Raw genomic sequence first — 16,072 nt, 5'->3', positions numbered from 1 at the left:
ATCATGATATCGTCAGACTAATGACAGCAATGACAGATTTTTGACAAGCTGCCGTCAGCGCCGAGCTCAAAGCTGCATGGAAGAATGTTATTGCATGTACTAGGCGCGTATTCTTTTTTGAAAAAAATTCGACTACAATGACTAAGTGAATTAAAAGTCGGAGATGCGCTATATGAAAGACTTTTGAAAAATATGACTCGTATTTGACCATACATGCATACAAAGAGGCGAGAGGCAAACGGTGCTGTCGACTGAATTACTTTCTTTATTACCCACTCTTCTGAAGGATTTCTTTAGGCGGATCACACTTATGTGCCTAAATCATTATTTTCTAATCTGGCCGCATTTGTTGTGAGCCGCTATTGTACCAAAAAAAAAAAGGAAAAAAAAAAACAAATGGCACTAACTTGCAGTTTTTTTTCCCCTCCAGCGGCAAAAGTTCTACTGCAGCGCACCACGCGGATCGCATCCAGTGGCCTTTCAAGATTAGCACCGAAGCATCATTGACACAGGCAGAGAAGGAAACATTTGTCCGCGTGCTTTCCAAAATTTGCATGGAACAAGTCTGAACTAGTTCAGAATTGACAGACACCACATCAACCACCGGTTAACTGGAATCTATAGTTACTCCCCATGATCCCGGCGCACCACAAAATATACAAACCGTCACATGGTTAACTATTTCAACAAATAGAGAAAGGCAGCACATTCAACACTTTCATGAGAGAGATGATAATCAGCATGATCGTTCATATACAGAGGTCTATCAACTTGACCATTTGGAAATTGGATGAAGGTTACCACCAGAGATAGCCCCATGCGACCCCGAAGGACCCAAGAGAGTTCTTCATGGCAGGCAGACTCTTCACCAAGCTCTCTTAATTTTTTTTTTAAAAAAAAACAATTACATATCTTGTAAAGGAAAAATAATCAATTTAACTTTGATCAAAACGTGCTTGCCATCACAGAGCGCTTCATTCAATGGTGCGCATGAAACTATTCTACATCCTCCCATTATGTCTGGCAAAGGAACAGTGGGTTTTCCTTTGGATTTCAGGCCCGATCTTCACTGTAATTTTGGAAAGCTTCGGTTATTTGAACTATAAATCATGGAAGAGTCTCCTAATATGCTCAACTGTTGTAGGCATCAATGTGACAGGGCACCGTTTGTACTGTCATTTCAAAAGCAAAGCTTAGACCATCATCAGGATGCATAGCAAAAGACATTCCATCTCATGATGGAAGAATTGTTTCCTAAAAGTATGAGAACTTGCCTGTGACACATATTTAAATACGCAAGCATAGCAGAAAACAAAACCAGAAACAGCAATGACTGATGGATTAACCCGTTTCTGGGAGCACAGTGGGCACAACGTCCTGTCTGGCGGCAACGGAATTCCATCTTTGGCAGCCTGTGGTTAAGCAATCAAGCAAGCAAAAAACATGACTGAGAAAATAGCACTCTATGTTCCAGCCTTTAATCTGGAAATCATTTTAGCTCGCCGAAAAAGATCTGGAAACCATTCTAGAATCTATAAAAATGTTATCAGTATTTGGGAAACTACGGTTACCAACTTACATTAATAGAATATTACACGGTTGGAAAAGATAAGCAACTTATGCAGAATCTAGGTTCAGAGAATTCCTTCACATTCTTTACTTTGCCAATGGGAATAAATAATTTGACAAGAAAACACTCTTCCAAACCAGTCTATTCAGATATTCTATTCCAGTTTCCTTGCCAATTTAATAATAAGAATGTTGGTCATTGTCATTTAAGCCAGAACTGTGAAACAAGATTTTAGGACCATCCACATAAGGGATTTTGATCAACAGCAGCATATGATATGGTCAACACAGGCACATGCTCTACATTAGGGCTGCACATGGTTAAGGTGTTCCAGGTTACAGGTCAACTCGGAACATAACCAATCCCAATAAGTTCATGATTTCTCGAACCAAAGTTGAACCAGTCAATGTTGGAACAAAACTGAACCAATCCAACCAAAATCCATGGGTTTCCAGGGTGCCAAACAAATAAAAAAAAAAACAGCAAAATGATACATTGAGTCTATGCAAGAAAATCAATTGAGAATTGTTAGTGAACAACACAACCCGACAAAAAATTTATTCACAACACCATATAACAAAAAACCTAAAAAGTAAACTAAATCTTGAAAATAATGTGGCACAAAAAAAATGCATTCTACGAAATGAAATGAGATGATGAGCATTAACTATGAGTTTATAGTATAATAAACCATGAAATAACATATCTTTATACTATAAGAATCTATTACAAACATTATATATGTAATATTGTATAATATATATTGGTCCAGTTTGGGTTAAATCAGGTTACCTGAACCATAGACTCAGAACTGAACTGATGCAATAAGGTGTTTCAAAAAGAGAACCAAGCCCGGCCCAAGTCACATATGTACATGACTAAATCTATATATGTACATGTACATAGTCAACAAATATCATGCAAGTATCCTAATATCACAATGCGGATCCATATCCAACACATCTCAGATAATACAAGGATAAGGATGTCATGTATAAAACAATTGCAAAGCAAAGATGCCCAGATCAGCAAGCAAAGAGGTAAAGAAAACGAGAATGACATTCTCACAGCAGTTAGAAATGTATACTTCAACATAAACGTATACTTCAACAACAATGCAGACCATTTTGGGAGAAAAGTTTAAGATTGATAGATCTAGAAGATTATAGCAATCATTAAGATACCATGTAGCGAGGAGCTCACCTTTGGGGCGGTGGAGGAGGAGGTGGGGGGTACACAGTGGGAGCTGACATTCTTTCTTCAGCAGATTGGTACCACCACTCCATCATCTGTATGAAAGGGGAAGTTTTATGTACAAGAAAAAAAGTGATACAGGAAGAAATTCGAAGAAAAGGAGAGAATGCACAACAACCTAAACAGATACTCATCCAGAACACGTGTAAGCATCCTGCAGGTTATTTGTTACTTTTAACATTAAGTGAATGAAGCTAGAAGAAAGTTCACCCATTATTGAATACTTAAATCCATAAAAATCTTCAGAAGGCATGCATCAGAACAGGGGAAAAATTGTTTTTTCTTTTTTTTTTCCGGGGGGGGGGGGGGGGGGGGGGGGGGAGGAAATGACATTTAAGGCATAACTATAATTAGTGACAAAAAGTAGTCCCAGAAGTATTTATCGTTGATCATATTCATAAACCTTGGAAAAACCATATTGGGACGAAAGTTTCAGATACCATAAGGTAATAAATTGGATAAAAAAGAGTGGCCCAATGTACGAGGCTCCCGCCATTGCAGAATCAGGAGAGGATCAGATGCACATAGCCTTACCTCCGCATGCAGAAAGGTTGTTTCCATGTTTCGAATCCATGACGTCTAAGTTACAATAAAGCAACCTTACCATTGTGCCAAGGTTCATTCTCTAAGTAATGAATTGAATATATTATCAATATTACGAACATGTAAAGGTGACCAAATCAATAATGGCAAAATGATCCTTGTGGTCAAGGTTCGTCGTCTCGGTACTGGACCCCATACCGATGCCATCCTATTACAATATCGGTAAGCAGTACGATATAAGATGGCGAGGCGTATCGAGTATCGATACAGTACGAGACCGCATACCAATTTGGTATCAGTACGCTGCATCCAGTATGGTATAATACCGGCCCATACAGCAAACTATGCTTGTGGCAAAACACCATATACATGAAACAACTGCATGGAAGGAAAGGACGCAAAAGTAGCAGGTGCAACATGGGGGAGCCAAAATAAAAAAGAATAAAGGAAATAAATAAGATGAAAGAACTAATATCCCTAAACCTGCATGCATCACATTTCAAACATGATAAGACATCTCATTCAGAGGGTGTGCAATGACTCCACTACACTTGCTATGCCAAATGAGCTTCAAATCAAATTTTTTTTTCCGTATGCATCTTTCTGCATTCAAGGATGATACCAACTAATAAAAAGGAATACTGCAAGGATATGAATAAACTAACAGCAGAAAAAAGGATCCATTTTATCTGAACATTGAAGGCAATAAAAGTTGATAGCATGCAAAATCATTTTATGATAATGTAAAATGGCAAATACTTTTTATGGTAATGCAAAATGGCAGATATTCCATCAGTACAATGCTTATTTAAATAAGCAAATGAAAACCAGGAATTAGTGGCAATATCAAATCACTGAGCATGATGGAATTATTTAAAAATTATAGAAAGCAGCTTGCTTCTGCTACAAATAATTTGCTTTCAGATGCTTCCAGAAAACTACCATAATATTTTGGGTAATTTGCATAAGCAGCCATTCACATTTTCAGCAGAAACAGCCATTTTTATTTCTTTTTGCATGATAAGCCATTTTTGAATTTTTCCTGCCCAAGTTGCTTCTAGACTATATGAGTCATAGTTTCAAGGAGACTTGTGCACATGCCATGCAGTGCACACATTCAGACTATGTTTAACAAGTTGTCCCCATCTAAAATGACAGCTACATACTAAGTTATGGCCAGGAAAGGATGGACTCTTCAAGGAGGGTGCTGCCTTGCTGACCACCCAAAGGAATTGAACCATCATTTATTTCTATCGGTCATTTTTCCAGCGCCATTTAGAGAAAGTCGATAAATACTTGGAACCTACGAGGGAAGCCAAAATCCCTGCTTCAGCTTTGGACAGTATGGTGAAGAAAGAAGTTCCGCATAACCTTAGAGAGGCTGAGATCAGGCTGTCTTTGCTCTATGTTGGTGTCTACGGAAGGAAAGGAATAGCAGAATTTTCTCAAGCAAGGTCTCTCTTCAGTGGATAGAGTATTTCAGCACTCTCTATACTTATTATCTGAGAGGACGTCTCTATCTGATAGGAAAAATGCTGATAGTTGAGAAAATGTCTTGAGAGCTGTAACAGTCTTAGAATTTAGGTCCCTACTCTTTTCTCCCTTCTTTTGAGGGATCTTCATAGTCTTTCTTACCCTATTACTCAGGTGAACTTCAGATCTCCATTTTACTCAAGGAAAAAGAAAATCTAAAATGACTAGTTGATTCTTTCACATTTACATTATCCAATGCAATTGTTAAATACATAAGACAGTCCAGGAAAATACACACACTTTAGACAAGTTGAGGCATAATAAATGTGATTCATACATTTAGACTAACTAGAGCACACTTTCATTCATCGATACAAAATATAGATCAGTATATGCACCTCGAGGGTGCATACTTTAAACTGATGCATATATTTGAGAGTGCAAAAATCTGATTATTGAATGCACATTGTTCTTTGTTGATCAGGCCAGGGGCAATTCAGTCAAAGAAATAGAAAACAGCTGATCCTGCGAAAGGAAATAAAATTGGCCATTTCTACAAATATGAGAATGGGAATGGCTATTAATGCAATGTTCCCTACTATTTTTTTAACATAAAAAAAACAGAAGAATTTTGAATAATGCATAAAATACTCAAGATATAATATAAGGATGATTAATATTCTGGGAAAAAAAATCACTGTATGATAAACAGATAAAGCAACTACAGGCCGATTATAACAAACCTCTAAAATTACCAGAGAAAGGAAAAGATGTGTATATTTGAGTGAATTAAGATGCCCCCATGCAAATTACATTTAGAATTTCAAAAGTAGGTAAGGTCTGCTCACCTTGAAAAAGAATACTGCAGCAATTAGACCAGTTTGTGCATAATCTAATGTTGTGTATACGCAGCTAAGCAGAACTCTCTGAACTGCCTGTACAAATCAGACATGCCAGGAAACAAATTTTGTAACTACAGGGGAAAAGATCTCAGACAGTATATCGACCTCAAACACTACCGATGCATAAAAATGATTACAATCAGATATTTTTGAAGATAGAAATGATATACCTTCAACCACAGAGGGCCCCTTAGTCTTTCAAGTTCGCGACTTCTGATCCTTGAAATTCTAGAAGAGGAATCCATCTACCTTGACATTTATTTTTTTAAAAAAAAAGTTTGAGATAATTAGATAAGGCATAATGCTCCAATCTTAACATACATTGAACCTCATGTTGCGCAAGTTTTCTAGTAATGCTTCATTCTTATAAGATAGTATAAACAGAAACCACCGACAAGTAACATTCAAGAACCAACATTTTCCACTTAAAAAAAGTAGCTGAAGAGATTATAATATAAAGTAATCCATGCGTAGCATATGCATATAAAATTTCAACAAGCAAAAAAGAGTTACAGCAGCAACAATAAAATAGAGTAAAAGCTTTAGCCTTTTAAAACAAGTGTATGCGTAAGAATGTTACATATGTATGTATGCGTATATATACATATGTATCTATGTATATATATGTATGGATACGTATATATGCCCAGCAGCACATCAATGCCCTAGGCTCCTAGCATTTAATCAAGGTGACTGAATTCAAAAGAGAAATGAAGTAGCAATTGTGAAAGCTATCGCACCAGTTCTTGTCCTGTTGCCCGACATACATGAATCCCAAGTGCATGTAGATCTGGACTATAGAAGCCAGTAGCATCCAGCAGATACAATAGTTGGTAAGCAAATGATAATCCTGCAAAGAACAAATAAGCTACTAAGAATATAGAATCATTATTCAACACACAGAGAAAGAGCTGAAAAATCCAGTTCAATGACATTTCGTTTTGACAGGAAGCTCAATATGGCACACAGTTGCTTCTGAGAGCTAGGTACTACATATTCAGTAGGCGGCTATAAAAAGGCATAAGAAAATTTTATTCATAATCATTCAGAAAATATATAATATCCAGATCCACTTTAGCCATAGTACTGGTGTAGGAAAACAATTGATAATTTAACTATAAAACTTTAATATATTACTACAGTTGGCCTTTCAATAGGAAAAGCAAGACTGCGAAGGTCCACAAAGCTAAATAATGGAAAATCTAATAGCATCAGAACAGATCCAGGCCAACAAAGAAGCCTTGTTATTTGCCAGTAAGCTTCTACAGTCATTAGATCACAACAAAGAAATCAAGATATGGAGAAGGACTTGTCAAGATCTCTGACGCTTATTTTATTCCCGAATGAAAGGTGGCTGCCTAATAGTATTACCTACAATAAAGAAAGGACAACATATTTTAATCAGATGCTTGTTACACAAATATGTTTCAATCAATATTTATTTTAATCTATCAGAGGTTTGTTACGTTAAAGAAAGGACGATATATTTAATCAAAATATTTTAATTATGATTTACAACCCATAAATTTCAAGGCTGCAAAACCATTATAAAAAGAAACAAGCTCATATTGGATGTTGCAATCATTCTCAGGTGACCAGAAAAAATTTTATAAGAATTTTAGAAAAAAAAATCAAGACAAAAAAATGACATTAAAAAGCAAACAGACTGATAAACCTCAAATTAGTTGACCTTCTATAATTTGTATTCAAATAAGAAAAAGTAAAAAATAAATCCAGACAAAATTAAACACAAGAAATTAACATATATATAATCGGACTTGGAAGTTCACAGAACAATTTTAACCAAGCAAAGTACCAAAATAACAGATTTCCAAGACACAAGCTTCAACAAAGGGATTCAGGATAACTGTTTCCACTTTCCACCCATTTGCACAACTGACATATCTAGCAGAAATCTTGAACACATAGAATTGGTTTTTAAGAACTCTTCTTAATCTAAGTTTTTACAAACATTCTGACATAGTAAATGATCTATCAAGCAAGCATTATATAGCAATAATTCTGCACAATGTTAACACATTCAGATTCAATTATTAAGCATGGTTGTATGACTCTAGTTTTAAGTCTTCAAACTTGAAGAAAATTTTGCCCAAGTACATTAACCAGCAGGTCAACACTTACACCTAGATCATCTAAATAAACATCCATAGTATGTTTCAAGCAAGAACTAAATGTAGTTTGACCAGGTAGATCACATGATCAAATGTTCATAAGGTACAGATATATCTGAATGGACAAATTTGTAGATGATATCACCATAAAGCAAATTACCTACCCTCATTGGTCGCATGAATCCAGGGGTAGCAACAAGCTATAATTTCCATAATTCTCTTTTTTAGGTGTGTCATGCGTGATCCTTCGACACTTGAAGCTTCAATTTGTGAATGAGAGCTCTCTCCTTGATCTAGGACGAAGCCTGTGTCATCAAATCTTGCATCATCATGACCCCAAAGACTTGCTTGAAGCCTTGCTTCCCTTTCTTTGTTGTAAATATAATGAAGCTTTGACTTTATATAAGGCAAAATGACCTACAATGAATTAGTCAAATGACAGTGTGTAACTTTGAAGGTTGTTTGCAAGTTTCAATAAAACATTAAAACATTACTAATGCTCAAATGCTAGAAGCTTTTTCCCCTACCATCTAACCCAAACTGACAGAAAATTAAATGAGATAACTAAGAACTTCAACAAACTTGAGTGAATTAAAACTAATCATACAGCATTTTTCAGCAATTTTATCAACATATCAGTAAAAGAATGTGATTTAAATAACAGGGAATAGAAATAGCAAGGAAGAGTTCAGGGAGCAGGTTAAAATGAACACAAAGAGTTAGCAGGTCAGGTTCAGATCACAGAACAGGACCCAAAAAATTTATCAGGTCAAGTATCAGCTATACATCAACGCATACCTGAACACCCAATAAAGCGCACACATGCACACATGAACACACATACAGGAGGGAAAGAGAGGACTTTACACCCATGACCATATTCAATGACAGCATTTGCAGAATGAAAGTTTAAACTGTTGGACAGGATCTAGAAGGTCTCAAATGTCAATAGATGAAAAGCATATATTCTGGAGACCCATCTGTGTGCATCAAGTAGTTCCAAGTTAATAGTTGTAATGGCCTGATATGATATTTTAATTTTAGGGAAAATTCATTATCTCTGAGTTTGAGGGCCACTAGATGCATAAGGGTCCATGACATATGATTCTTCTGTTTATAAGCATTTTAGGGATTGTACATCATGTTTAACAGTTTTGTTTTTTATTTTGCAAACTCCATCATTGAATTCGGCAATGTAAAGTCCTATTTCCATGCTTATGTGTATCATAACCATCCCATGTGAGTCTATGTGTACACGCACGCACACATACATGTACACTCCATTGTCTATGCAAATGCTTTGCCTACATGCCTGCGTAGGGGATTGGGTTTCCCTCAGCGATGGGTTATGCAAGTTATGAGACATTAAACCTCATGAGTGATGGTCCACAAGGGGTTGTGATAAATTCTATTGTGCTCTTTTTTTTCTCCTTCCTTGATGCCACAAGTTAATCAATTATAAAAATGTGAGGTTTAAATACTCTCAAACTTAAACATTTATCTAGGGTTATCAATAGTCAGGACTAGCCCAGTAATAGAGCCCGGCCAAGTGCTGACACCTTCATCCAAGGCAGCGCAACTCGAAGCTGCCCAAGATAACCTATGCTCGGCCTGAACTCTTCCAATGCCTGGACCAAGGCCTCATACATAAGCAATTAGCCTTTTTTTTCTTTTTCATCTTGTGTTTAGGACAATTGAGCCAGCAGCCATTCACCCCCGACATTCATCATTGTAGAAAATATAATCTAAGTGAATCTTTCATATTATATTCACTGAATCCCAATATTGTTTTGAAGATTATATACAATGCATTTAATTCCATTTTAGGAAAGAATTCAACTACATATCTTTGATCTTAGAGAATACAGTCTAGGCAATTCTTTCATCATGTGGTTATAGTGGTCTTTTCAATATCACTACGGAAATAATATTATTGATTTGGTCTTGTAAGCATGTCTTGAAAGATTATATACAAAGCATTTGACTTAAAGGTATTACTTGAATAAAATTTTCACATTAGGAAATATAAGCCATGTAATTTTTTCTTACATGTAGAATCTTTAGTATCACTGTGATGATCATATATGTTGCATCCAATCCATTTTAGGATAATTAACTTGTATTTTTCATTTTAACAAACATATCATTAGGCACATCCTTCACCATATTATTTCAGAAACTTTTTCCTATCCAATTCCGAAAAATCATCAACACAATCTACTATTAGACACCAAAAAACTCACTAATTCTTTATCACATATAAAAGAAAGTCTTTCCTAAGCGGTCCTTATGAAGAGCTATAAAATCTAGGTTGTGCCAAGGATGATTACCTACCTCTAAATTTCTCTTTTCATGTTATTTTCAATAGGATGTTTAGGCAAATCATAAGGTAACTTTAAGTTAGATTTTTATGTCAAAATTTGATGTGCACATATCGAGAAGCATATTTGTTTAATGGAAGTATTTACTTCCTTTTTCTTGGAAACAAAATTAATAGCACTATTGCAGCTCTTAGAAACATGGTAGTTGTCCTGGAAAGCTGACAAAGTAAAATATATCTTCTTTGCCAAGTGAAATCTAGGACTAGAGAATTTAAAATCTTAAAAAAATGAAAACATAGCAAAAACTATGGTTTGGCCAGTATCAATGGGATAGCAACAATAATATCAATGTAGGGAAGTGTATAAAGAAATTATCAACAAAGAGTGCAGTTGAGTAGCTGAAAGCAGAATCTAATACCAGAAATGCAACTGAGGCAACTTTTTGGTGCTTCTCTAATCCCGAGTGATGGATTTTATCATTTGATTCCATATTAGAAGAATGTTTTTTGTGGATAATCTTCACTGCTCTCCTTCGTAGACCATACAAGGACTCCGAAAAAGAAGCATCTGAAACAGAATGTATCGAAAACATGTGTTACCCAATAGCAGACCTGACAATCCTTCAACTGGAAATATACAAATTTAATTCCTACATAATGAAACCCCGCAATTAGTAAAGCCAAACATCTCCTTGCAGAACATTGAAAATATATATCCATGCGTTCTAAATCTGTTTTATGATGCAAAATAATAATATGATCCATTCAGCCAAATTTAGAAGCATGCAATCCAAAGGAAGAATTGAAAAGCTACCACTGTATATACTTTAGGAAAAGTGAAAGAAGTGTCAACTGTGGCAGACTGTTGCAGATGACTTAACAGCATTATAAAACAAGCACAAAGGATTGTAATTCCAGAAAAGTGACATGGATTTAATTTTGTATTATCATATTCTTCAGAAAAGCTTCACCCCAACTGGCTATAAATTGATATTAATCTATGAAGAGGCTTTGTACATAATGATCAGTATATATTTAAAAAGAAAGAACATGTGGATCTTTCTGATTACCTCCACAGATTCAAATTCTATTTCGTGAATGCTCTCTCAATTTTTTCTTTTTCCTTAGTTCCATTCTATAAGAGTACACCATGCCATAAAACAACATAGGGTTAGGGAACTAGAGTACATCACATCTGGATCATAAAATTTTAAAAAAAAGAAAATTCTGAAATAAATTTGTACACCCAATAGATTCAACACTTTTTCAATTTTTCTACATTACAGTAGTAGAAACAAATAACATCTACTTCAAACCAGCAGAGAACATATATGTTAGCACAAGCAGATGGACTGATCATAAGCAAGTCTTTCTCTCCACTTTCTAGGTCCTTAAACATATTTCGAGCACCTCTCCTTACTAAAGCCTCCTTAGGTCTTTGTGTCACATGCCCATACAATCTCAATTTTTTTCTCCATCATTTTTTCCTTAACCAAAGTAACTCCTATCCCTTCTATAAGATCCTTCTTCCTCACTGTCATTCCTAGTTTTACAAAACATCAATCACACCAACCTCACTCTACACTTACAAGTTGATTTCATATACGCAAGGGTAGTTAAATCGTGGCGTCAAATTATTCTTGACCCGCTCCTGCCACCCCTCTCACTCATATACCCTAGGCCACTTTCAAACAGGAGAACCAAAGAAATTTATCATTTGCTCTATCATATATTGAGAAGGTTTGGTTTTTGGATTAGAAGTTATAACACGTTTAAACCACTCCCAATTCTATTCACAATACAACCTATAAGGTTGAAAATAAATTCCAGCATGGTTTATCCGCTGAACAAGTATCAGGTTTGCAACTTCAATGCATGTTGTTAGAACATATTCAATGATTGCACTCACGCATATTTCTGCCTACTTTCTGATTGCACTTCACCAAAAGAATTTATTAATAAGAATGCACCGCTTACCATCTTTAAAAGAACTGCCATAAGATTTCATTCTCTTGTACAATTTATTTTTGTCAGCAACAGATATCAGAATAGAACACAGAAACAGAACTGCCAACTTTCTATAGGCTTAGTGAATGGCAAATGTCCTTACCGTTGTCTATGATTATAAATACTGCATTTTTTGCTTAATTTTTTTTAACGATGGTGCTCTGAATATTTTAATATTGGATAACATCGTTTTCCTACACTTGAGGAAACATGCTTTCCGATTATATTAATTAAAAGGAAAAGCCAGGTTGGGACTATAACTATTGTCCGAAATTTGAAATGAAAAGGATGCAGATACAGCAGATCTTAACTGTATTCAAACTTCAAGCGGAAGCATAGATAAGTTCAAGCATCAAATAATATGAATAACAAGATTCTATGTCTCAATAGAAACTGCAAACCAAGATTGAAACCTTTAGGTTTCAAAGCTCCAAATGAAACTAACATAGAGCCTAATTAAATATATGAGCAAGTTGTTTCAAGTTTTTTGGTCTTTTGTTCAAATATTCCATAAACTACAACTCTAGGATTTGAAGTGGAAAAATTGGAAGTATTTGGGTGTCTAGAACTTGACAGATTTCTTTTCCAAGGTTCGAGAGAAGTTTGCGATTTAAACAATACGAAGTTGTCAAGTTCTCAAACCTGTTTAGCATGGTGGTTTTAATCACTATAAAATTCTAAAGTTTCTGATCCTAACAATTAAATTCAGGTAGTGGATACTCAGATGAAGATGTATGAGCAATTTGCAGTAGCTAACCAAACAAGCTTCAAGCTTGTTTTGCCAAATGGCTGCAATCCATCTAATATATTCGTACAGTCTAAAAGTGACTACCCTAGCAAGCGAGCTAATAAAACAAACATAGTAGAAGCAAGAATAGGATTTGAACTTAAAAAAAACAGCCATGATTTGCTTTAAAAAGTTTACCAATTCAAAAGTTTCAATTCCATAAAGCAACTCAAAACATCACTAAGAGTAAAATATGAGGAACAAAGAAGTCAGCGAACATGCTGAGATGGTCCTTGTTCCCAGAAGCCAGAGAGGGCATTGGAATTCCAAAGTGGATCTCCCAAAAAACAAAACAGGTATAAGGAAGCACATATGAAGTGTCCATGGAAACAGGTTTCAGAAGCAGGTGCAGCACCCTAAGTACAAGTATTCTGTTAATAAAATGGCTAGCCCTGCCAATACAACAGTTATAATAGTGACACAACTTGAGAGAAGCTTGATTTTGATAAGAATTGCATATCCTTGTGATAAACTCAGAAAAAGGGGGAAAGCACTTGTATTTAACTTGATTCCGGATATTGCAATCTCTAATTTCATCATAAAAGAAAATAACCGCTTGACATATGTGAATTCAGAAAAAACAAAATGAAGTTATAGACAACATAATCAAGAGAACCTGTGGTTCGTAAACTGTGACTTTCAAGCACCATCATCAACAAGGCAAAGAATTCATCATCATAATCTAACACCTTGTGAAGGAATGGCCTTCTCAAGGCAAACACCTGCAACCATAACAGGGAATGTCAATTGGCATTGTCCTGCATAGGTACTGCAAGCGGCATCTGAAAAAACAAAATGAGTCCAGAGCACATGAAGTTCCATAATTAATTGATCATGTAACTCAAAACAGAAATTAGGAATAGCAAAATTTAACATGTAGAGGAGAAGATAAATGCATCATGAGCTATAGCAGAAGACTTGTCACATCCCAGGAAGCATCACTTTATAGTGACAGCAGCGTAATACATTGCCAAAATCTGTCTAATTGACAATAGGATAGCTTGCAAGGATGCATTATCCACTAAATTTTGTGCGAATGATCTCTATATTACTGCCAGTGATTAATGAATATATGCACCATAATTTATCCAATTACCATCAGTGTCAAACTTTATAACGAATCTTATGGTGCTAACAGAATCGACCCTGCGTAAATGTTTTATGGAATGAAACAAGTATCATACATCTGATTCAACACCAGGACAAGGGATGCTCTGCAACAAGATCCTAACAAATGGACCTCACGATGAAGAAGGTAAAAGGAATTTGGTCAGTTAACATCAAAATGAGCAGAATAGGAAGGGAAAGTTAAATTAGGTATAAATGGGCGATTAAGCAACTGAATTCCAACGTAAAGGTGAGATGATGACTGATATTTAAACGGCATAAAAGAGGAATGTTGTAAATTTAACGGCAAATACAAAAGGAGTGAAGATTTCAACCAAGGGATTATGGATGTTGGGTCGGCATCATGTTGAGGTACGTCATGAAGGGACCAAAACCTAGCTTCAACTGAAACAAAGAAAAAAACGCGAACAAGAATCGAAGAAAAAGGGGAGAAGGGGAGAGGGGATTACCCCGAGGGAGTAGGTGAGGGCGGCCCTGAGGCTGGCTGGGAGCTGCTGCGCGGCCGCCATCTCGAAGAAGGTCGGCCGCGTCCCCTGCCCTCCCACTTGGAACAGCATCTCCTCCTCCTCGATCAAAGATTAGGGTTAGGGTTTCGGTTCTTTCTTCGAATCCACGGAGAGAGAGAGGTGAGAAACTGGGAAAGAACTGTTTCTAATTTCTGGGGATCCTTTTCTACTTCCGTGAAATTTTCAGCGTGACGATGATTGCCGTCATTTCCTTTCTTTTCCCACCGGCGATGGGAGCCGTATATTACACGTCGCAGCGAGAGAAAGACTCGCTATGTAGCGCTGGTCGGATCAGGTCCACCGCTCAGCTGGTGGACCAGTCCACCCGCGAGGGAAAGCGGGCAGGGTTTCAGATCAAGGTTTCAAGTCCTGGAATACCGTGGATTGAAAAATAACAGATCATGTCCCTTTTTTTGGTAATGTAAATCACGTCGCTCTATAGTCTTGCTACATAAACGAAGGGTTTTGTTTTGTAGCCGCTTGCATCAAGTTAGATTTTGTCAAAAATTAAAAAAGAAAAAGATCAATACTTATCTGGTTGCGTTAGTATTTTCTATTTCAAAAATGAAAGACACAGAGCACCTTCTCCAGATAGAACTTCCGAGAATGTAAATTTTTAGGTAATTTTATCAATATTTTTATATAATTCTTATTTACAGTTCAAAAATTCTCATTAAGTTTCTCGATATAGCCTCTCCGGCCGATTCCAAACAATTTCTACTAGTACCAAAAAGTTTGTTTTTTTTCCTTGCTAGCACCAATATCAACATACGAATGATGATGTAATATAACAGTAGAATATTCTTGCTTTTGATAATGTAGCAAATAAATAATAATATAGCATATGAGTGATGATGTGATATTTGACGATTAGACTTTTTGGACGAAAAATTCTACCGTAGAATATGTTGGATGTCATATCATCATGCATATACTACATCATTAGAAAAAAAAAAATTACAATCGTTATACCATACTATCACCCGTATGCTAATGTGCTAGAAATTGGCCGAAATCGCCAGACATGCTACATTAAATCATACTTGAAAAATCAAGAGACCTAGTTAAAAAAATTTAAAATTATAAGGATCATTTAAAAATATTTGTCAAATTTGGAGGACTAAAAATATAATTTGCTATATTTTTTTTCATGCATCTTATATTAGGACCTGCAATATCTGATCAAAATGATTAATGACCGGTAACTCTCCTATCAAACTTGTTATTAAGAGATGATGAACCAAAGAAAACTAATAGTAATCTAAATTAGAAGATATCTAGTCGGTAACTTTTCACAACATAAAATACCAGGAGAATTTCTGTTCACAGGTAGTTTGTTTTCCCAGTAAGCCGGTTGCCACCACCCCCATCACTGCTGCCCCTATTATGACCATCGCAAACAATAATCATATTTACTTGCTTCCTCCTTGTAAAATTAGAAACGATATTG

The 16,072-nt window shown here is 35.9% G+C and overlaps 1 protein-coding gene across 2 annotated transcripts; it reads right to left on the bottom strand.

Moving 5' to 3' along the window:
* Positions 1-624: 624 nt before the first annotated feature.
* On the bottom strand, positions 625-14,963 carry LOC103703898 (peroxisome biogenesis protein 12). Of its 2 annotated transcripts, none has more exons than XM_039126412.1 (10): positions 14,566-14,963; positions 13,605-13,710; positions 10,614-10,762; positions 8,039-8,291; positions 6,483-6,592; positions 5,913-5,987; positions 5,689-5,775; positions 2,781-2,859; positions 1,275-1,420; positions 625-1,172 (listed from the first exon to the last, which is right to left on the bottom strand). In XM_039126412.1, the coding sequence occupies exons 1-10, from the start codon at positions 14,671-14,673 to the stop codon at positions 1,101-1,103; spliced, it is 1,185 nt and encodes a 394-aa protein (XP_038982340.1). In that variant the 5' UTR covers positions 14,674-14,963; the 3' UTR covers positions 625-1,100. The 2 variants fall into 2 exon arrangements, with proteins under 2 accessions (XP_038982340.1, XP_008785165.2); XM_008786943.3 differs by having other exon boundaries at positions 690-1,172; positions 1,275-1,412; positions 2,774-2,859; positions 14,566-14,956.
* Between the last annotated feature and the right edge of the window lie 1,109 nt (positions 14,964-16,072).

The sequence above is a fragment of the Phoenix dactylifera genome, chromosome 5 (assembly GCF_009389715.1).
Source record: "Phoenix dactylifera cultivar Barhee BC4 chromosome 5, palm_55x_up_171113_PBpolish2nd_filt_p, whole genome shotgun sequence".
Taxonomy (NCBI): domain Eukaryota; kingdom Viridiplantae; phylum Streptophyta; class Magnoliopsida; order Arecales; family Arecaceae; genus Phoenix; species Phoenix dactylifera.
Note: the sequence above shows the minus strand (reverse complement) of the source record. Positions and strands in the feature narration are given on the sequence as shown.